Source organism: Microcebus murinus, chromosome 16 (genome assembly GCF_040939455.1).
Source record: "Microcebus murinus isolate Inina chromosome 16, M.murinus_Inina_mat1.0, whole genome shotgun sequence".
NCBI lineage: Eukaryota > Metazoa > Chordata > Mammalia > Primates > Cheirogaleidae > Microcebus > Microcebus murinus.
Genome location: NC_134119.1, coordinates 69199588 through 69220197, shown reverse-complemented (window position 1 = coordinate 69220197; position 20610 = coordinate 69199588). Strand labels below are relative to the sequence as shown.

Genomic DNA, 20610 nt, shown 5'->3' with positions numbered 1-20610 from the left:
ACCTGCTTGATTAGACTCTCATGATGATTTTTTAAAAGTTTTTTATTTTTAGGGCCGGGTGAGGTGGCTCATGCCTGTAATCCTAGCACTCTGGGAGGCCGAGGCGGGAGGATCATTTGAGGTCAGGAGTTCAAGACCAGCCTGAGCAAGAGAAAGACACTGTGTCTACTAAAAATAGAAAAATTAGCTGGGCATCGTGGTGCATGCCTGTAGTCCCAGCCACTCTGGAGGCTGAGGCAAGAGGAGCGCATGAGCCCAGGAGTTGGAGGTTGCTGTGAGCTACACCACTGTACTCTACCCAGGGCAACAGAGCAAGACTCTTGTCTCAAAAAAAAATTGTTTTTAATTATTATGGATACATAATCGTTGTATATATTTATAGGGTACATGTGATGTTTTGATACAGGCATACAATGTGAAATAATCAAATCAGAATAATTGAGGTATCCATCATCTCAGGCATTTATCATTTCTTTGTATTAGGAATGTTTCAATTCCACTCTTAGTTTGCGAGAATTAAATAAGATAATATATATGAAAGCTTTACCTAACTCCAGACATGAGCACTCTGGGAGGCCGAGGTGGGCAGATCGCTCAAGGTCAGGGGTTTGAAACCAGCCTGAGCAAGAGCGAGACCCAGACTCTACTAAAAATAGAAAGAAATTAATTGCCCAACTAAAGATATACAGAAAAAATTAGCCGGGCATGGTGGCGCGTGCCTGTAGTCCCAGCTACTCGGGAGGCTGAGGCAGGAGGATGGCTTGAGCCCAGGATTTTGAGGTTGCTGTGAGCTAGGCTGATGCCATGGCACTCTAGCCTGGGCAACAGAGTGAGACTCTGACTTAAAAAAAAAAAAAAGCAGTTAGCATGGCACTTAGCACATAGTGAGTATCCAGTCTGGGGTCTCAAGGACTTCCAGGTCTAGAGAAGGAATAAGACAATTGCAGGCAGGGGTGAGATGTACGGTGATGAAGGCAGTGCAGGACGCTGTAGGAGGTGGACAGACATATTTACTGCGTGCTTCCCATGTGTTAGAAACTGTTGTAAGTGCTTCCTGTATGTTCGTTCACTTGACCCCCCCGCAACCCTGGTTATCACTGCTGCTTAACAGGCGGAGCAACTTAGATCCGGTGACTTGCCCAAAGTCACACGCTAATCACTGCCGGCGTTGAGATGTGGACACACGTGGTTCAGTTCTAGAGTCCATGTTCCAAATCATGACACCATAGCGAGAGAGCATTCAAGGGGAGCCCCACCCCAGCTTCATAATCAGGCTGAGGGTCAGCCGGAAGTGGAATCGGTTGTGAGTGCCCCCAGGGAGCCGAAGATTGACTCTGCCTGGAGAAATCACAGGATGCTTCCTGGCGGAGGGAGCTCTGAAGTTGAGTCTTTGAAGGATGAGTAGGAGTTCACCAGGAAAAGAAAGATATGGAGAAAGACATTCACTCATTCAATGAACATCTCCTGAGGACTCCTGTGAGCCCAGCCCAGGACGGGGTGATGCTGGGACACAGAGATGAGTCAGATGGGGGCTCCCCAGAGGCTGCCCACCTGGGGAGGGGAGGTGGAGAGGGAGGACCGGGCGATGGCAAGGACAGTGTCGTGGGGGATGGGTGGGGAAAACATAGCCAATATTCTTAGGATTTAGCAAAGTCAGGAGGTGTTGAGACGGTAGGGCGCTTGGTTCCAGGCATGTTGGGCACCTGGGTCCTTGGGGTGGTGGAGCTGTGGGGGCAGGTTTTGACAAGAGTGGCTGCATCCAGATGGGACCAGATTTCTCAACATTCTAGCAGAAGCCTTTGTCCTTGTGGGAAGAGGCCCAAATCCCCAGGGCAGGGAAGGGTCTGCGCAGTGTACAGATCTGTGCAGCTTTCTTTGTGGTTTCTACCTCTCTCCATCTGGGTTTCTCTCAAGCCTTCTCCTGTTCTTCCTCCTCCTCCTCCTCCTCCTCCTCTCACCCTGGTCTTTCTGTGCACCTAGCCTGCTTTCTGGGCAAGGCCCCTGCACACCTGCCCGGGGAGGTTGGTCCCAGCACGCTTTATCCAAAATAAACTTGCTTCCACGCCAGGAGCTCGGCCTTAAACATCTTCCTCCTTCTGCAGGACACAAAAGATTCCGTAGCCTGGAGCCCGAGGTCCTGGGGAATGGGGGCTCCCCACTCTGAAGACCCCAGAGTGGGCTGCGGCGCCCACAGCCTCTCCACACCCCAGCGCCCCACCCGCACTCAGTCAAGCCAGCTCTGGCCTAGCAAGCCGCCAGCTCATCCGAACAGGGGGACCCCGGTACCCACCCCCCTCCCAAGGCCCCTGTCACAGCTCCAGGGCTTCCCCCTCCCGCAGGGATGTTTCCCAACTCTGATTAATCATGGGGGTGGCCCCAGGGAGGAGGAAGGAGATGGCATGGCTTACCATAAAGAAGCGCCCGGCACACTCGAGGACCTAAGTGCCCAAGGTCATGAAGCTGGGATTCATCTGTGCTCTGCTCTCTCTCCTGGCAGGTGAGGTTCCTGCTATCCACCCCGCTGCCGCCCCCATGGCTGCTCTGCCCGCCCCTCTGGCTCTTCCCCTTGCCCTGGGCCTCTGCCCCCCTGTCCTCCAGGCTGCTGAGCACCCTCTCCCGGCCCTCCCAGCCTGCTCCTCGCTCACCCAGTTGCCTCTCACCCCACCCCAGGGCACTGCTGGGCAGGCATACGCGCCATCGGGGCCCAGGAATGCCGCCCCAACTCGCAGCCTTGGCAGGCTGGCCTCTTCTACCTCACCCGGCTCTTCTGCGGGGCGACCCTCATCAGTGACCGCTGGCTGCTCACAGCTGCCCACTGCCGCAAGCCGTGAGTGACTGGGGCTGTGGGACTGGCCACGCAAAGGAGGGGCGGGTTGGGGTCAGGAGAGGGTGAGGGAGGCCATAGGCAGGAAGTACGCGGAGCCTCTATTTCTTATACCTAAAGTTCCACGCTTAGGATTTCAAAGGGTAGCTTCCCAAATCCTAAAATTCTAGAGTGCTATCATATCCGGTTCTAAGAGACTAAGACTTGAAACTTGGACTCTTAGAATCCTAGACTGACCCAGAGACATCTGGAATCTAGAATCCTAAAATCTTGAATCCATGAAATTTTCCAGTAGCCTCAGCAAATTCTAGAATCATAGATTCAGACTATTAGAATCTTAGCAATCTAGATCAGCACTGCCCAATAGAATCATACACCAGCTACATGTGTAGTTTGCATTTTCTAGCAGAGACATTAAAAAAAAGAAACAGGTAAATTACATTTTAATAATGGATTTAACTTGACATACTCACAATATTGTTATTTTAACATGTGATCAATTTTTAAATAACTATGAATGATGTTTACTTTTTTTTGATGCTAAGCATTTGAAATCTGGCTTATATTTTATACATAGAGCATATCTCAATTTGGACTAGCTACATTTCAAGTGCCCAGTAGCAGTATTGGCTAGTGCAATCCTAGGATCTTAGATTCAGAGTTCTCTAGGTTTGTTGAATATTGAAACTCACAGTATCCTAGAATACTGTGATTCAGAGAATGCTAGAGTCTTAAACTATTTTAATCCCAGACTCTCAAATTTCTAAAATTATAGATGTACAGAATACTAGAATGATAAAATTCTAATTTTCTCATCCCAGAGTATTAGAATTCTAGGTTCTTTAAGTCTTAGACTTAATTGAAATCATTTAAAAATCCTGAGAGTTTTCTTTGATCCAGCAAAATCTAGAATGTTGGAGTCTTAGATTCATAAGAATCTAGAACTTCAGCCTCATAGAGTTCTAGAATCATGGATAATAGGGTATCAGAATCTGAGAATTCTAGAATCTTAGATTCTAGGCATTCTAACAGTATCCTAGAACCTACCTGATGCAGGAATCTTCTCTACATTAATCTTGAAAAGTGACCATCCACACTGCTCTAATACTCTGCCCTCCGGGAATAAAGCACAGGTGCTGGTATGAGATGTTTTGTAGGAATTTCCCATCATGCATCACTCCATGATGGGACCTCTTTTAACTCAGGCTGGGAGAACAGTGTTTAGATTTTAGCACAAAGACAAAGCAAGAGAGTTGCAGAGATAAGAAGTCAGAAGAGATTCAGAGGCAGAGACAGGGGCTACCTTCCCAAACCCAGAGCCAAGACAATTAGGGTGACAGAGAGGGACAGAGCTGGAACCCTCATACTCCCCAGACATTGAATTCTCAGTCATCAGCCTGCTGCCTAATGTCGGAGGTCAGAGGCTGGGGCTGGGGCCCCAGCTGTCTCGGACATGGACCAGGAGCAGAACAAGTGGGCTGGGACTGCCCTGAGAGGGCTTCAGCCTGGACCTCAGGGCAAAGTGCATCTAAAGGTGAGGGCTATGATAGGTAGGAAAAGCCTGAAGCCATAGATGACCCCAGTCTGGGGATTTTCCATACTCCATCCCCCCCATACACACACACCAAACACACACACAGAGCCACTCCCGCAGAAGCCACCAGACCTGTGGGAATGGGGGTGGGGCTGTTATTGTGTAGTAGGTGGGGCCCCCAAGTGCCCACACCGTTCCAGGGGACCCAGGTCACCATCAAGGATCCAGGTGGGGTAGGGAGGAAGGTAGCTCACTCAGCACAGGGCTAGGAGGGGATGCAAGCTTTGGGGGGAGGGTTACAACAATGGAAGGGGCAGACAAAAAGTCAGAGTGGGGAGCAGGGACCCAAAGAGGGTGTGTGCCCTGCTTAAGATCACACAATACTCTGGGTTAGACACAGATGATGGAGGCACAGAGAGGGTGTGTAGCTTGCAGAGGGTCACTCAGCACCCTGATGGACAGAGAAAGAGGGCTGGGCTGAGAAGACCCTTACCTTCCCCCAACTTGACCTCTGAGGCGTGTCCCAGCAGGTATCTGTGGGTCCGCCTTGGAGAGCACCACCTCTGGAAATGGGAGGGTCCAGAGCAGCTGTTCCGGGCCACAGACTTCTTCCCCCACCCTGGGTTCAACAGTGACCTCAGCGCCAATGACCACAATGATGACATCATGCTAATCCGTCTGCCCAGGCAGGCACAGCTGAGTTCCGCTGTGCAGCCCCTCAATCTCAGCCAGACCTGCGTCTCCCCAGGCACGCAGTGCCTCATCTCAGGCTGGGGTGCCGTGTCCAGCCCCAAGGGTACGACTTCATCCATGGCTCATGCCCAGGGTCTGACTCCTCTCCTCCCCACTGTCTGTCTGTCTCTCGGTCTCTACCAATCAGTATATCTCATCAAATCTAAGATGCTAGAAATTTTAAGCTGTGTCATTATTTTTCTTTTGAAACAGAGTCTCACTTTTTTCCCAGGGCTAGCTCACACCCACCTCAAACTCGCTCAAGCAATCCTCCTGCCTCAGCCTCTCAAGTAGCTGGGACTACAGGCATGTGCCACCATGCCTGGCTAATTATATATATATATATATATATATATATATATATATAATTTGTTTTTATTTATCGAGCTAATTTCTTTCTATTTTTAGTAGAGACAGGGTCTCGCTCTTGCTCAGGCTGGAACTCCTGAGCTCAAACGATCCTCCCACCTCGGCCACCCAGAGTGCTAGGATCACAGGCATGAGCCACCACACCTGGCCTGCATCATTATTTTATGAATCACTAAGAATGAGAGAGAAAAAAAAGGTCGCATTGATGGTATGACACCATTTACTGGAAGACACATTTTGATTTCAGATATGTTTAAATGCGAAAATACACACATCTTAGAATCTAAATAAGGCCTATGTCTCTGAGAGGCACAAATTGGTCACCCATTAGCCTTGAAAAAACAATCTGAATTTGTTGCTGCCAATAGACAAAACCTGGGAGGTTTTACATAAAAGTCAGGTTTCTGGATTCACTTGAAAAATTCAAAGAACTCACTTACCTATATTCCCCAAATAGCAACCACTGGACAGCGCCAGTGGGCAGTTAGAGGCTGCCCACTCCAGACAAGGTGAGTTCTCTGGTCCGCTCCAGGTGACCCCACCAGCTGGTGCCTCCCTGTCCAGTCCCCTCCCCCACTTCTATTTACTTATCAATTCCCTTGATACATCGGAGTTTGCGCCAGTATCTCATACAGATGCACAAATGTATGTCTGTATTCACATCTCTATTGGCTACGTGGTAGCTATCTCTGCCTATATCTAGTGTCTCTCTGTCTCTGTCTCTGCCAGTGACCACCTTCCTGCAAATGTCTCTTCCCCTTTATCTCACTGCGTTTCCCCACCTTGATGTCTATAGGTCTGTTTCTCCCTATTTTTTTATTACCTCCTATTCGAATCTCTTTCCCCTTAAGAGGTCTCTGTCTCCCTTTACGGTCTCTGTCTTTCTCCGCGTTGCATTATGCGTGTATCTCTTCTTGTCTTGCTCTCTGCATCTTTCTGTTTCTCTTTCTCTCTTTTGATCCTCTCCCCTCCGCATTTCCATCTGCTTCTCTTGCATGCTACGATTCTGTCTCTTGTCTCTATCTTTGAGAGTCCTGTGATTTCGCTCCCTGGGTCTGCCTTTGGAAAGGCTACAGGGAAGGCTCAGGGGGGCGGCGGCTGAGTGCGATGGGGACAATTGCTGATGCCCTTGTGGATCTCCTTCCTCAACAGCGCAGTACCCAGTGACGTTGCAGTGTGCCAACATCAGCATCCTGGAGAACAGACTCTGTCGCTGGGCATATCCGGGCCACATCTCGGACAGCATGCTCTGCGCAGGCCTGTGGGAGGGTGGCCGAGGCTCCTGCCAGGTGAGCTCCTACTCTGGGGAAGACCATGCGGCCCTGCTGATTTTTCTGGGTCTTGGGGAGGAGAGGGGTGGGGGCCCAGGCTTCCTGGGTCAAAGTGAGGAGGGAATGGGACACCTACTTCCTGGGAGAGAATGGGGCCGGGGCCCGGACTCCCGCGTAAAAGGGAAGAGGGCTGGGGGCCCAGACTCCCGGATCTAGAGCAGGAGGGGCTGGGGCCCCGACTCCCGCGTGCTGGGGAGGCGGGGGCTGGGGCCCTCCTGGGAAGGAGGAAGTGGCCAGTGTAGGCGCCGCGAACAGACCGGCCCAGCGGTTCCTCTGCTCTTCTCCGCGCACAGGGTGACTCTGGGGGCCCCCTGGTCTGCGATGGAACGCTGGCGGGCGTGGTGTCCGGGGGTTCGGAGCCCTGCTCCAGGCCCCGGCGCCCCGCGGTCTACACCAGCGTGTGCCACTACGGGGACTGGATCCGAAAAACCATGCAGGACAACTGAGCCTTCAAGCCTCCGACGACCAAGACAGGAGGGCGGGCGCGAGGGGGGGTGCTGCTGCAGGGCTTGACCTCCAGCTGCCCTCCGGACGTGCGAGGTCAACCGCGACGGAGCCACGCCCCCTCCGGCGGAACCCGGACGCGCCTTCGCCCCGCGTGGCCCCATCTCTATGACGTCACCAAGAATTGGCACCGCCCTCCCGGAAGAGCGCGAGCTGTGGCTCCGCCCCTCGGAACTTCGCCCAGTGGGGCTTCCCCCTGGACTCCACCCCTCGCGGCCCCGCCCCTCTGTCGGAGGCCCCGCCCCCTACGATGTCAGGGGCGCCATCGCTCCGCCCACGTGGGACCTGGCCGAGTCGGGTTCCGCCACTCGTGGCCCCGCCCTGGGCGTGACCTGAGTTTGAATCCTGGCGGGGACCCGACTGGGAGGAGTCGGGGGAGGGGCTCGATCCCGTGAGAGCCGATGGATGGTTTTACAATAAACGCGGGGCGCTGCGCCTTGCTTCTGCCTGCGCTGCGGGACGAAAGGAGGGCAATGGCTGGGCGGGGACCGGCAGACGAGGGACCCGCCACCGCGCTGCAATTCCCCCTTGACCCTCCAGGAAGTCCTGCCTCAAGTCTCTCTCCACCAGCCCCATTGCAGCAAGGCTCCCGGGTTCTTCTTGGGCTGGTCCCGCCGCCTCCAGGGGAAGGGGAAACCAGGTCACGGTGCCTCCCAAACCTGCCTTCCCAGATCCCCGACCTTTCAGGGGGCAGCGGGCGGCGCCCGATCCACCCTCAGGTGTTGGAACCAAAAAGATCCGCCTTTCTTCCATTCAGGTTGCTGGCAGCAGCCCCCTCCTCCCACAAAAATCAGGCTCCAAGCCCCTGCTTCCAAAAGGACTTAAAGAATCCAGCCCTAACCCTAACCCTACCTCAGTCCCAGCAATATCAGCTCCCAGTCCCCCTCCCCCCAGACCCAGGGGTCCATGTCCCCAGCCCCTCCTCCCTCACACCCAGGGGTCCGCGCCCCCAGCCCCTCCTTCCTCACACCCAGGGGTCCGCGCCCCCAGCCCCACCTTCCTCACACCCAGGGGTCCGCGCCCCCAGCCCCACCTTCCTCACACCCAGGGGTCCGCGCCCCCAGCCCCACCTTCCTCACACCCAGGGGTCCGCGCCCCCAGCCCCACCTTCCTCACACCCAGGGGTCCGCGCCCCCAGCCCCTCCTTCCTCACACCCAGGGGTCCGCGCCCCCAGCCCCACCTTCCTCACACCCAGGGGTCCGCGCCCCCAGCCCCACCTTCCTCACACCCAGGGGTCCGCGCCCCCAGCCCCTCCTCCCTCAGACCCAGAGGTCCTGTCCCCAGCCCCTCCTCCCTCAGACCCAGGGTCCAGCCCCAGCCCCTCCTCCCTCAGACCCAGGTATCCAGGCCCCCAGCGCCTCCTCCCTCACACCTAGGGGTCCGCCCTCCCAGCCCCTCCTCCCTCAGACCCAGGGTCCAGCCCCAGCCCCTCCTCCCTCAGACCCAGGGGTCCCCGCCCCCAGCCCCTCCTCCCTCAGACCCAGGGGTCCATGTCCCCAGCCCCTCCTCCCTCAGACCCAGGGGCCCCCAGCTCTTTCAGAACCTGGAGTCACAGCACTGAGCCCCAGGAATCCGAGATTCCAGCCCCTCCTTCCTCGAGATTTCACGTTCAGCCCCTCCACACCTCCTCACTCACACCCAGGGTTCCAGTTCCCAGGTGCTCCGGGCCCTGGTGCAGGAGGAGGAGCGGGAGGCGGGGATTCCCAGTTAAAAGGCTCCAGAATCGTGTACTGGGCAGAGAGAACCGAAGTACTGGGGCCTCTTCCATTGGGTCCGAATCAGTAGGTGACCCCGCCCCCTGGATTCCCGCAGGTGAGGTGCAGAGCTACTGGGACACAGGCCTCAGGCCCGGGGACCCCTCCTTCTCTAAGTTCCAGGCCCCGGCCTCGAACCCTCTCCTCCCTAAAGATGCAGCAACCCAGAACCCAGCTTCCTCCTGCCCAAGACTTAGGAGTCCCAGCTCCTAGCTCCCTGTCCCCTCAGACCCAAAGTCCAGGACCCTAACTCCCTCCTCCCTTGGAAGGTAGCACTCCAGTCCCCCAGCCCCCCTTAGGTTCAGGGATCTGGGGTCCCTGTCCCCTTCTTCCTCAGACTCAAGAATTTGGGCCCCCAGCTCCTTGCTCCTGCAGAACCCAGAACAGCTCCGGGTGCTCTCTGTTCCCTCCCCAGTCCGCGAATCTGGACCTGGGACTTCAAGCTCCTCTTTCCTGTCTCTCAGCCCCATCCTCTCCCTCTCACCATGGGACGCCCCCCACCTGGTGCAGTGATGACTTGGCTGTTTTTGTTCTTGCTGTGGGAAGCCTGGACAGGTGAGGGGGTGGGGGGGCTCTGAGAGGGGGTGTCTGGAGGCAGCGGTGGTGCTGGGAGCCTTGGAAGGCCATGGTGGTTATGTGGGGGTGGTGCTGCATGGCAGAGATGAGAAGTGTGTGCTGTAAGTGGAGGCAAGGAGCAGGTGGCAGCAGGGAGGAGTGGGTTCAGTTGTCCTGCAAATTGTGAGGACACAAAGCCTGCGGGGGCTGCTGGCTGGAGGGCACAGATGTCCATGTGGAAGCATGTGGAAGTGTCCTCGGGTGTGTCTGGCGTATGATGATTCATGGACCCAAACGAGTGTACGCCGGGGCTTCCTGCATGAAGGTGCATGCGGAGAACGTGTGGTGTGTCCATTTGAACCCACGGTGGTCTTCCCGGCCCTGCCACTGCCCAAGAGGGCGGCGGTCCAACACTCTCCCTCCCGCTGCAGGACGCGCCAGGGCACAGATGAGCAAGGTGCTGGGGGGTCAGGAGTGCAAGCCCCATTCGCAGCCTTGGCAGACGGCCCTGTTCCAAGGGGAGCAACTGCTCTGCGGAGGTGTCCTTGTAGGTGCCAACTGGGTCCTCACAGCTGCCCATTGTAAAAAACCGTGAGTGGATGGCTGGGGCGGAGGTCGGCCGGGGCCAGAGGAAAGAGGGAGCTGGGGTTTCGACTCAGGAGGGAGAGCACTAAGGACTCCTGGGTCTGAGGGAGGTGGAGGCTGGGGGCTTGGACTCCGGCCAGGGTCCCAAACTACCCCCGCAATTACAGGAAGTATACAGTACGCCTGGGAGACCACAGCCTGCAGAGTAAGGACGGGCCGGAGCAAGAAATGTCTGTGCTTCGGTCGTTCCCACACCCCTGCTACGACAGCAGCAGCAAGGACAACAGCCATGATCTGATGCTGCTTCGACTACGTGGCCGGGCATCCCTGGGGCCCAAAGTGAAGCCCATCAACCTGACAGATCACTGCCCCCAAGCTGGCCAGAAGTGCACCATCTCAGGCTGGGGCACTGTCACCAGTCCCCGAGGTAGTGGGCTTACCCACTCCTGGGAGGGAGAGGAGGAGCTGCTTGGCCCAGTGGACCCCGAGCCATTGGCAAAGCTTGGTTCCCCAGAGGAGACAAGGAAGGGAAAGAGATTATGATGTTGGGATTCACATGGGGCGGCCATGTTAGAAACCTTGAAGGCCAGACTATAAACAGGAGTGGTGAGAGAAAGAGAGCAAACTAACAGATAAGGAAGCAGAGCTTGAGGAAACCCATTTTTATGGTGGAGAGTACCGTTCTATGAGAGCTTTTGTTATATAGGATTTTACATAATCTTCTTAACAAATTTATGATATACGGACTCCTCAGAGGCCCAGGGAAACAGGCTCCTAGACATCTCCCTCTTGACCCCAGGAAACCTAAGACCTGCTCTCTTGTTCTCTCAGACCCAGATATCCAGGCCTTTCCTCCCCCAGGACCCAGAAGTCTAGGTCCCCAGCTCCCTTCTCATTCTAGACCTCCATGGAAGCTGTCCCTTTGGGACTTCAGAATCCAGACAGCCCCTCACCCTACTTCACAGTACAAACACGGGCCGAGCTCAGAGAGGCAATGGGCTTCTTCAGGAAGTGGCAAAACCTGGATTCGTGTCCTGTCTGTCTGACTCCTACTTCGAATGAGAAAGTATGAGGCTATAGAAACACACCTGCTCACGAATCGGGGAGATCGATCCAAACCACAGCTCTTCCCCATGTCCCTGGGCAAGTCCCTTTCCTTCTCTTGGCCTCACTTTCCTCATCTGCAAAATGAGAATCATTATCCAGTAGATTTTTGAGCTCCGTGAGGGCTCAGGTTACATTTATTTTCTTCATTGTGTGTTCTTAGTGCTCAGGATGGTACCTGGTACACAGTAAGTGCTCCATGAATATTTGTGGAACGGATGAATGGATAATGAAATGGGTGAAGGCATCCCGCCTTCAAAGTGCTATTGTGAGGGTTACATGTGATTGTGAGCAAACAGCTGCTGGCATATAGAGGTGCCAGATGGAAGTTTTCCCCCGACAAATCTATTCCTCAGAGGAGGTTAATAAGAAAGATTAATTTTACCTTCAATCATTAATATAACATATCTATTGAGCACCTAGTATGCCCCAGGTGCTGTTGTAGGCACTGGGGATACAGGCATTTACAAACTATAAGAAGTCCCTGTCCTTATGGAATTGCAAGCAAGGTGGGAGAAACAGACAATAAACAAATACATGTAAAATAAAATACTAGGTAGAGTTAAATGCTATAGTGAAATACGGTGGAGGGTAAAAGGATAGTGAGAGATGGAGTGTTTTAGAGTGCTCAGGAAGGTTTCTAGGAGGAGTTAATACTTAGGAGTAGAATTTTGCAGAGATTGAGGACCTGGTAGTCTGAGGGGCAGGAAGACTGGAGTGAGAGGGTCAGAGGTGTCATAAGGGGACAAGTCCCCTCTGCCTCTTGATTTGAAAATGACTCAAGGCAAGGAAAAAAATATGAGATCCAAGGGCCCCTCTCTAGATGGAGAAAGCCAAGTAGCAGGAGACACAGGTTCGTTTAATGTGGTGAGAAGTGGCCAGGCGTGGTGGCTCATGCCTGTAAGCCTAGCACTCTGGGAGGGAGGCCAATGGGGGAGGATCCCTTGAGCTCAGCAGTTTGAGACCAGCCTGAGCAAGAGCGAAACCACGTCTCTACTAAAAATAGAAAAATTGCTCAGGCATCATGGCGCATGCCTGTAGTCCCAGCTACCCGGGAGGCTGAAGCAGGAGGATCACTTGAGCCCAGGAGTTTGAGGTTGCAGTGAGCTAGGCTGATGCCACTGTACTCTACCCAGGGTGCCAAAAAAAGAAACTGTGATGAGAAGTGATGTGCCCCATGAAATGTGTAAGAAAGCTCCCCGTGCAGCTGTGGCTGGACTGTACAGAAGTTAGATCCAGACAGGGATGGAAGCAAACGGTTGCTCTCTCAGGGAACTTACAACCTCTCCCCTCACAGAGAACTTTCCTGACACCCTCAACTGTGCAGACGTAAATATCATTAACAAGAAGAAGTGTGAGGACGCCTACCCAGGGCAGGTCACAGACAGCATGGTCTGTGCTGGCAACAACAATGGGGCTGACACGTGCCAGGTGGGTGACTTCTAAAATCTGCCTCCTCCCTCCTACCCTCTCCCTCCTCCCTCACACCACTCAAGAGGCCGAAGGCTTGGCTGGGGTGGGGGGCGCTGACCTCAAAGAGTTGGTATCTATGGAGGTCACCCTCGTCTCTGCAGAGTGGGAACCAGGTTCAGAGAAGGCCAAACTCTCCCTCAAGGTCACACAGCGTAGGAATCAAAAGCATTGACTTGTCACTCTCATTTTCTTGAGAACTCTTGCCGGCAGGATGAGGTGCAAAGAGAGAGGCTATAGAGGATGAGGGGAGAGGTCCATTAAGTCTAAGGCAGGCTCCCTTTCCCAGTGTTACCTCCTGGAATTTGGGCCAACTTTCCCACTGGCCAGGTAGTCGTCACCCACTTCTCCTCGAGACCTGGCTGTGTTCCCAAGGATGGCTCTCTTCTCCTGTGATTTGTTCCTTGAGGAACAATGCTGGTTTCCCAATTGGCTGCGGAATGGCACCATTGACTTCAGTGTTTCCTCAATGAGATCCCATTCCCTTGTCTTGGGGTTTATAATAGATGTTAACGCTCTTTCCTGTGGGTGCAACTTCAATCTGTTGTCCTTGGGCCCCCCCCCTTTGTCCCCTTCATGTAAGACCCACCCCCTTTGCTAATGATTGGTTCCTGAAGACAATGCTTGCTTCCCCATTGGCCAAGAATGGAGTCATGTCCATCAGTGATACTACCATGAAAGCCAGTCTCCCTGGATTGTTTCATGGAGGCAATGGTCTCCTTCACAAAGATTTCAGCCACTGTCCTTTGTGGATTTGTTGTGTGTGAATGTGTGTGTGTGTGTGTGTGTGTGTGTGTGTGTGTCTGTCTCACCGGAACCATGAGCCTTTCTCCTGTGTTTGGTAACTGGAATCAATGATCTCTTCACCACTGGCCAGAAATTGGAGGCAACATCAGCTCAGTCACCTCCGTGTAATCTCCACTGTCTTCTCAATGGACTGGACCCTTGAGAACTGATTCTTTTCCCTAATTGGTCAGGATTTGGACCATTGCCCTTAGATATCCTGTCTGTCTCTCTTGCATGAAGGATCCAAACCCCCTCAAGGGAGTTTAGAGATCCTAAACTCAAGAGATTAGGGATCCTAATTTCAAGGGACCATGGTCCTATCTCCACTGGCTAGAGGGAGCCAATCTTGCTGAAGAACTGGTATTAAATACTCTGGGTATAGCAGGAAAAGGAACTTTGTGAGCATCTTAGATGAAGCCCCCTTCTCGTTCTTCCCTTCCAGGGTGATTCTGGGGGCCCTCTGGTGTGTGATGGCGTACTCCAGGGCATCACATCCTGGGGCTCAGACCCCTGTGGGTTGCCCCATAAACCTGGTGTCTATTCAAACATCTGCCGCTACCTGGACTGGATCAAGAAGACAATGGGCACCAAGGTCTGATCCTAAGATGAGCCCTGGATCCACCTGAATAAACTCATAACTCTGCTTGGCTCCTTGCCTGTCTGGTTTTGGCCCTGTGGGGAGACGTAGCTGGGGAGAAGGCTTGGTGGGCATCTGGAGAGACTGGGACCCCATGTTTACTCTGGCCATCACCACTGCCTGCAGCAACTCCCCTTTTTTCTAGAAGTATTGTGTGAGTGAGAGGCTTATCTCAGGAGAGAGAAGACATGCAAGAGTTTTCAAACATCCAGTGGGATTGTCTGTGAAAGACCGTTTTGAGAAGATTTTTGTTTAAATTTTCTAAGCAGCTAAAGTATTTACAGAATTTGGAGGGAGATTCCTATCCCTTTTTTTTTTTTTTTTTGAGACAGAGTCTCACTTTGTTGCCCAGGCTAGAGTGAGTGCCATGGCGTCAGCCTAGCTCACAGCAACCTCAAACTCCTGGGCTCAAGTGATCCTCCTGCCTCAGTCTCCCAAGTAGCTGGGACTACAGGCATGCACCACCATGCCCGGCTAATTTTTCTATGTATATTAGTTGGCCAATTAATTTCTTTTTTATTTGTAGTAGAGACGAGGTCTCGCTCTTGCTCAGGCTGGTTTCGAACTCCTGACCTTGAGCAATCCGCCTGCCTTGGCCTACCAGAGTGCTAGGATTACAGGCATGAGCCACCGCGCCCGGCCTCCTGCCCCTTTTTCAAAAAAAAAAAAAACAATGAGGTATGCATAGGGAAGAGTGCAGAAAATATATGAAGAACTTAAATATTAACAAACACCCATGAAACCATCACTCAGGTCAACAATCTTCTTTTTCCCCAAAAAATCTTGACAATCCCCCCAAATCTAGAACTCTTTCTCACAGCTTAGAGCCCTCTGGTGGTGTCTGCTGTGGTAGAAGGAAATGAATCTTGTGCCCAATTTGAAATGGGAAGCAAAGGACATTTGCAGTTTTCATTAATATAAGTAGTTTTAGGCGAAGGCATGTATGGAGGGAGGGAGGGTACTTAGTGTAAGGATATAAATAGTCACTCTCCTGGGATTTCTCAAATTATGTTCTCATGAAAGAGAATCTGATTGGTCCAGCTCATCCTTTCTCCTTCAGCCACATCATAGGTAAGTGGATGGCCTATTGTTTGGCTGCAGTATGTTCAGGTGACCAATCCTATCCAATCAGTGGCTATTTAGAGTCACGTGATATAAAACATGGCCACCTAGGGCTATGGGAAGGCAGTTCTTCACAAAGGGGTGTGGGTGTGTGAGATGCCTTGCATCCTCCATGACAGTCTGCCAACACCAGAAATCCTGAGGAAGTCTTTTAAGACTGATATTAAGGTTCTGAGGCCAGGGATGCATTTGTGGAGGGACTACCTAAGGAACATCTCAACTCCAAGAATTGTTTTATAATTTTTATTATGAAAACTTTCAAACATATGCAAAATAGAATAGCATAATGAATCCTCATCTACCAACATCCAACTTCAACAATTAATACAAAACCAATTCTTGTCTTACCTGTATTCCCACATACTTCCCTAATGCTAGAATATTTTAAAGTACATCTCATTCATCATATCATCTCATTCTTAATTATGCATTTCTAAAATGGGGGTACAAACTACAGCTGGTGGGCCAAATCTCATGAGCCAAAAATAGTTTTACTATTTGATTGACATAGGGAACCCTAATTAAACAAGATGTTATCCCTCGAAAAGAATTTTTTTTTTTTTGAGACAGAGTCTCACTTTGTTGCCCAGGCTAGAGTGAGTGCTGTGGCATCAGCCTAGCTCACAGCAACCTCAAACTCCTGGGCTTAAGCAATCCTGCTGCCTCAGCCTCCCGAGTAGGTGCCACCATGCCCAGCTAATTTTTTCTATATATATTAGTTGGCCAATTAGTTTCTTTCTATTTATAGTAGAGACGGGGTCTCGCTCTTGCTCAGGTTGGTTTCGAACTCCTGAACTCAAACGGATCCGCCCGCCTAGGCCTCCCAGAGAGCTAGGATTACAGGCGTGAGCCACCACGTCCGGCCCCAAGAATTCCACTCTTCTTATTAGTAGACTTGTATGACAAACATTTGTGCTAAATTATTATTACTATATTTTAAATTTCCTCAATTAAAAATTAGGAAAATTTATTTTCTCTCTTATTATTAAATACCTACATAATGTCCTCCATTTTTTTTGTCTCCTGGTCCACACAGCTTAAAATATTTATAGGCTGGCTCTTTATAGAAAAAGTTTGCCAACCATTGCTCCAAAAGATAGATTTTTAAAAACCTAACCAACTTACATTATCACACTTTACAGAGTTGATGATAATTCCTTAATATCATCCAACATCCAGAAGGTATTTTAATGTCTCCAATGGAAGATAAGCCAGAGAAGACTTAAAGATTGATCTAGTTAATCTTGGGTGCTGAGGGACGTGGGCATGTTGGCTGACGTCTGGGAAAGGAAAGGATTTATCCAAGGTCAACTAGCAATTCAGGAATAGAACCATGGACTGTGGAGTCTGGCAAAAGATCAGAACATCAGGAACAGATGAAGGCTGAAAGGACCCACCTTGCCAGGGCCCTCTTGGATATAAGGGTCAGAGCTCCAATTCAAACTGGCTTATACAAAGGAGGGAACTTGTTGGCTTAGGTGACCAGGAGGGCTGCGGAGGTAGCTCATGATGCCGAAAGAAGAGACATGGGTGCCAGAACCTCAAGTACTTACTTGAAATGATGACTTAAATCAATCATATGTCTGCCTCTCTGTGCTGCTTTCTCTCTGTCACTCTGACTGCCTCTCTCTCTCTCTCTCTCTCTCTCTCTCTCTCTCTCTCTCTCTCTCTCATGTGTGTGAGCTGTTTCTCCTCTCAGCATGTCTCTTCTTTTCTCCTGTGAATCTCACTGTAGGCTCTAGAGACAGACTTCTTCACATGGAAGGAACTTAGCAGCTACTGACAGATACAGTGAAGCAAACTCAGCACAAGCACAGGCTTCCTTTCTCCCAGCACCTGGATATTAGCCCCAGGGAAAACTGTAATTGATCCAGCTTGAACTGGGCCCACCCCTTAGATCCATTATTGTTGATGGGGAGAAAGCAGTGACCTTGTTGGCTTGGCCCAATGAATGGGTGTGGTTGAAGAACTATTACTGACAGTTTCACTAAAACTATAGGAAATGAGGGAGCATCTCCCCAAAAGAAGTGGGGTGCTGCTCTGGGAAGAAGGGGGAAGAGAACCCAGGAGGTCAAAAACAATGGGCCATCAGCACCCACGGGCTGAGTCAGGCGTTGCCAGGGTCACAGTGCCCAGGATCCCTCAGGGCAAGGCATAGCTGGCAGGATAGTTAGATGCCAGTTCCCAGGTATGATCATGAGCTGGAAGATGAATCATCAAGCAAAGGTTCAGGACATAGTTCTGAGCGTGAGGAAGGTATGCAGCTGGGCACCTGGGTGGGACTTAGCAACAAGTGCTAGGACTAAATCCAAAGGGCGCAGGCTGGGTCTCACCCATGTGGGGGTACGCAGCATTAATCGGCCCAGGGCTTCCAAGTCTGTTTGAAGACAGATGAGACTCAGAGGGTACGTATGGCTACAACAGGGAAACTTCCTCCTCAGAGTGTGGGTTTGTGCAGTGGTGACAGCAAGGGCTTTTAAATCCCCCAGCATTCACATTCTGATACTTCTGACTCCTTAGCCATGTGACTTTGCTGAAGTAATCTAATCTCTTTTAAACTTCTGTTTTCTCATCTACAAAATGAGGATGATAACCCTCACTTAGACCAATGTGAGGACTAGAGACAAGATCTGAAATGAACCTGGCACACCACACTGTAGGTAAACAAGAAATAGGAGCTCATATTAATTCAGGCTCTGTTATGTGCTCATCAATTTTCCATTCACAATTTTATTTAATCCTCCCATTTGCCTTGAGAAGTAGGTTTTGCTCCTTCCCACTTTAGAAAGGGGCAAAGTGAGACTCAGAAAAATGATGTCACTTATTCAAAGTCACAGAGTGGGCACATGGAATTCACACCTGGGCTGGACTGACTCATGAGGCCAAGTTTCTATCACACCCCATGGCAGTGAACAGCTCAGGGATCAAGGCAGGACCAGTCCAAAGCTGGTGGATCTGTTGATGCCAGAGATTTGCAAACTAGTATTTTTTAAAATACCACTTGTGTTCTCTTCTCTGGTCTGGGCTGGGTGCTGAAGAAAACAACAGTGAACACCAGATGCATTTCCTCTGCATGTGAAGACCAGTATTTAGCAAGAAAATCAGATTAAATAATTAAGAACATAATTTACAGAGTGACAGATAGTGCAAAGCACAGCATAGACATTGTGGTGATTTAGGAGTGAGTAACAGGGCTCCAGAGTAGCATAGCTCCTTCCTCTTTCTAACAGATTGCTGAGAAGGCAGAGGACTGAGGGACGAGATAATCCAGGGATGAAGATTTGGGCAGTAGATAACAAACTGGTTATCTACTACAATTTCTATCTTTGGGAAACCACGAAGGAAAGACATGGGTTGCTGGGTCATGGTGCTGGGAGGTCAAGGCAGCCAGGGGATTCTTCTTCTTGATTTGGGAGCCCCAGTCAGAAAGGTTGACACTCCCCAAGGTCGGGGTCCTGCTGGGGAACTGGCAAGCCTAGGTGTAAAGTTCTGGGATCTGATTTTGGATCTGATGAGAGTAAACATCTCAGAAGTTTTGGGGACTTGGCTTGAATTTAATTAATATGACATCAACATTAGTACGTTATTATCTGGTAGGCTTTATCTTAGAGTTTGTGTGAAATGAAGGCTCAAAATTGAGTGTGGATTTGGAAAAATTAGAATGGAATGAAAGAAAGAGATGGGGATGGAAACACAAATGGGTTTTCAGGTAGCAATTGTGTTGAGGGTTAGAATAGGGTGGGCTTGGGGTCAGAATGCTAGGATTGGTGTTAGATGTGAGATGGGTTTGTGGGGAGGACAGCAGCATGGTCTTCCTGCAATATGAGGGGGATGGAGAGTAATGGCCAAGTGTGCATGGGGCAGGTTTGGGACTGAGGTAATGGCGACATTCAGTGCTTGGGTCAAGGCTGAGTTTGGCTTATGGTTAGAGGTTCAGGGTTCAGGTCAAGAGTCAGGGTCAAGGTTGGTTGAGGTCTGGGTCCTGGCCTGAGTTAAAATTGGGAGTCAGGAACTCAGTCAAGATTTAGCTTTTGGGTTGATGTACACCTTGGGGTTGGTCAAGAATAAAGCAAGGATAAAGGTTTAGGATTGGGTATGAGTTAAAGTTTGGGGTCTGGGTCATGATTGGCATTGGGAGCTTTGTCAATTAAAGGTTAGAGTTCTACTCAAGGGCAGAGTCTGAGGTCTTTCCCACCCTATCAGAAGCAATTGATCATGCCTGACAATGACTTCCCCATGAATGGCACCACCGAATATCCAGCAAAAGACTCTGAAGTCTAATAACATCTCCCTCCACCAGACCACAACCTCCATCCAATCCATTGCCAAGGCCTGTAGCTTCTTTCTCCTAAGCGCATTTCAAATCCATTTACTTAGCATCATCTCTACCTCCCCATCACCCTTATCTAAGTCACCATCATTTCTCATCTGGACAACAGCGAAGACTTCCCCATGGTCTCCCCAAATTCTCACTTTCCCCCAAATCCCTCCTTCATACAGCAGCCAGGGTGATATTTTGAAAACGTGCATCTTATGTTATTCCCCTGACTGAAGACCAGGTGGTTCTCCATTGTTCACAGGATCAAGTGAGACTAACCATGACATATGAGGCTCTTCATGGTCTGGTCCCATCAACCTCTGGTCTCCGCCTTCCATCTCAGGACCTTTGTACATGCTGCTTTCTCTACATGACACAATTTCCATGCTCCACCCATGCTTTTCTAGTTACTGTTTACTATTCTTTCAACACTCAGCTCATTGTCACTTCCTGGGTCAAAACCCTTTGGCAATGCTTTCATAATACCCTGTACCTTTCCTTCAGAGCACACAGTGTAGTTGTATTTTTGCATTTACTTATGAATTACTTTATTATTTTTCTTTTACATGACACTGTCAGCTCCTTGAGGGAAGAGATGCCATGTGGGTTTATGCATCATTGCATCCTCAGCCCCTAGCCCAGCCTGGAATATAGTTGGTACCCAGCACATATTTGTTAAGTGTATAAAGGATTGGGTCTGAAGTGGGACATGGGATGAGTGACAGAGAGAAGGCTACGACTAGAGGCATGATATGGTATTGATGTGACTTCAAGATATGGATTCAGGTTACAATTGGATTTGGAGCTGTGATTTAGGATCAGATTTGGGATCGGAATTGAGATTTGGGTTCAACATTGAGGGCTCTGGAAGGATGATTTTGGCCACAAGGACCAAACAACTGTAAACCAGAAAGGAAACATGAAAAAGTCATGAGATGAAGGGGCTCCACAGTTGGCCAATTTGACTCATCGAAGACATGGCTA

General features: G+C 50.8%; 2 protein-coding genes across 2 annotated transcripts; both read left to right on the top strand.

Moving 5' to 3' along the window:
- The first annotated feature begins 2396 nt into the window (after positions 1-2396).
- KLK9 (kallikrein related peptidase 9) lies at positions 2397-7691 on the top strand. Its single transcript, XM_012754138.3, has 5 exons — positions 2397-2497; positions 2671-2827; positions 4889-5154; positions 6612-6748; positions 7084-7691. The coding sequence occupies exons 1-5, from the start codon at positions 2455-2457 to the stop codon at positions 7234-7236; spliced, it is 756 nt and encodes a 251-aa protein (XP_012609592.3). The 5' UTR covers positions 2397-2454; the 3' UTR covers positions 7237-7691.
- Positions 7692-9534: 1843 nt separating this feature from the next.
- LOC105865553 (kallikrein-8) lies at positions 9535-14147 on the top strand. Its single transcript, XM_012754199.2, has 5 exons — positions 9535-9604; positions 10036-10195; positions 10357-10616; positions 12591-12724; positions 13992-14147. Exons 1-5 carry the CDS (start codon positions 9535-9537, stop codon positions 14145-14147), a joined length of 780 nt encoding a protein of 259 aa, XP_012609653.1.
- Positions 14148-20610: the final 6463 nt, after the last annotated feature.

Coding starts and splice junctions, on each gene's coding strand:
- KLK9 (XM_012754138.3), top strand. CDS start 2,455: ATGAAGCTGGGATTCATCTGTGCTCTGCTCTCTCTCCTGGCAG. Junction 2,828..4,888: donor GCTGCCCACTGCCGCAAGCC/GTGAGTGACTGG, acceptor GTGTCCCAGCAG/GTATCTGTGGGTCCGCCTTG. Junction 5,155..6,611: donor TGCCGTGTCCAGCCCCAAGG/GTACGACTTCAT, acceptor CTTCCTCAACAG/CGCAGTACCCAGTGACGTTG.
- LOC105865553 (XM_012754199.2), top strand. CDS start 9,535: ATGGGACGCCCCCCACCTGGTGCAGTGATGACTTGGCTGTTTTTGTTC. Junction 10,196..10,356: donor GCTGCCCATTGTAAAAAACC/GTGAGTGGATGG, acceptor CCGCAATTACAG/GAAGTATACAGTACGCCTGG. Junction 10,617..12,590: donor CACTGTCACCAGTCCCCGAG/GTAGTGGGCTTA, acceptor CTCCCCTCACAG/AGAACTTTCCTGACACCCTC.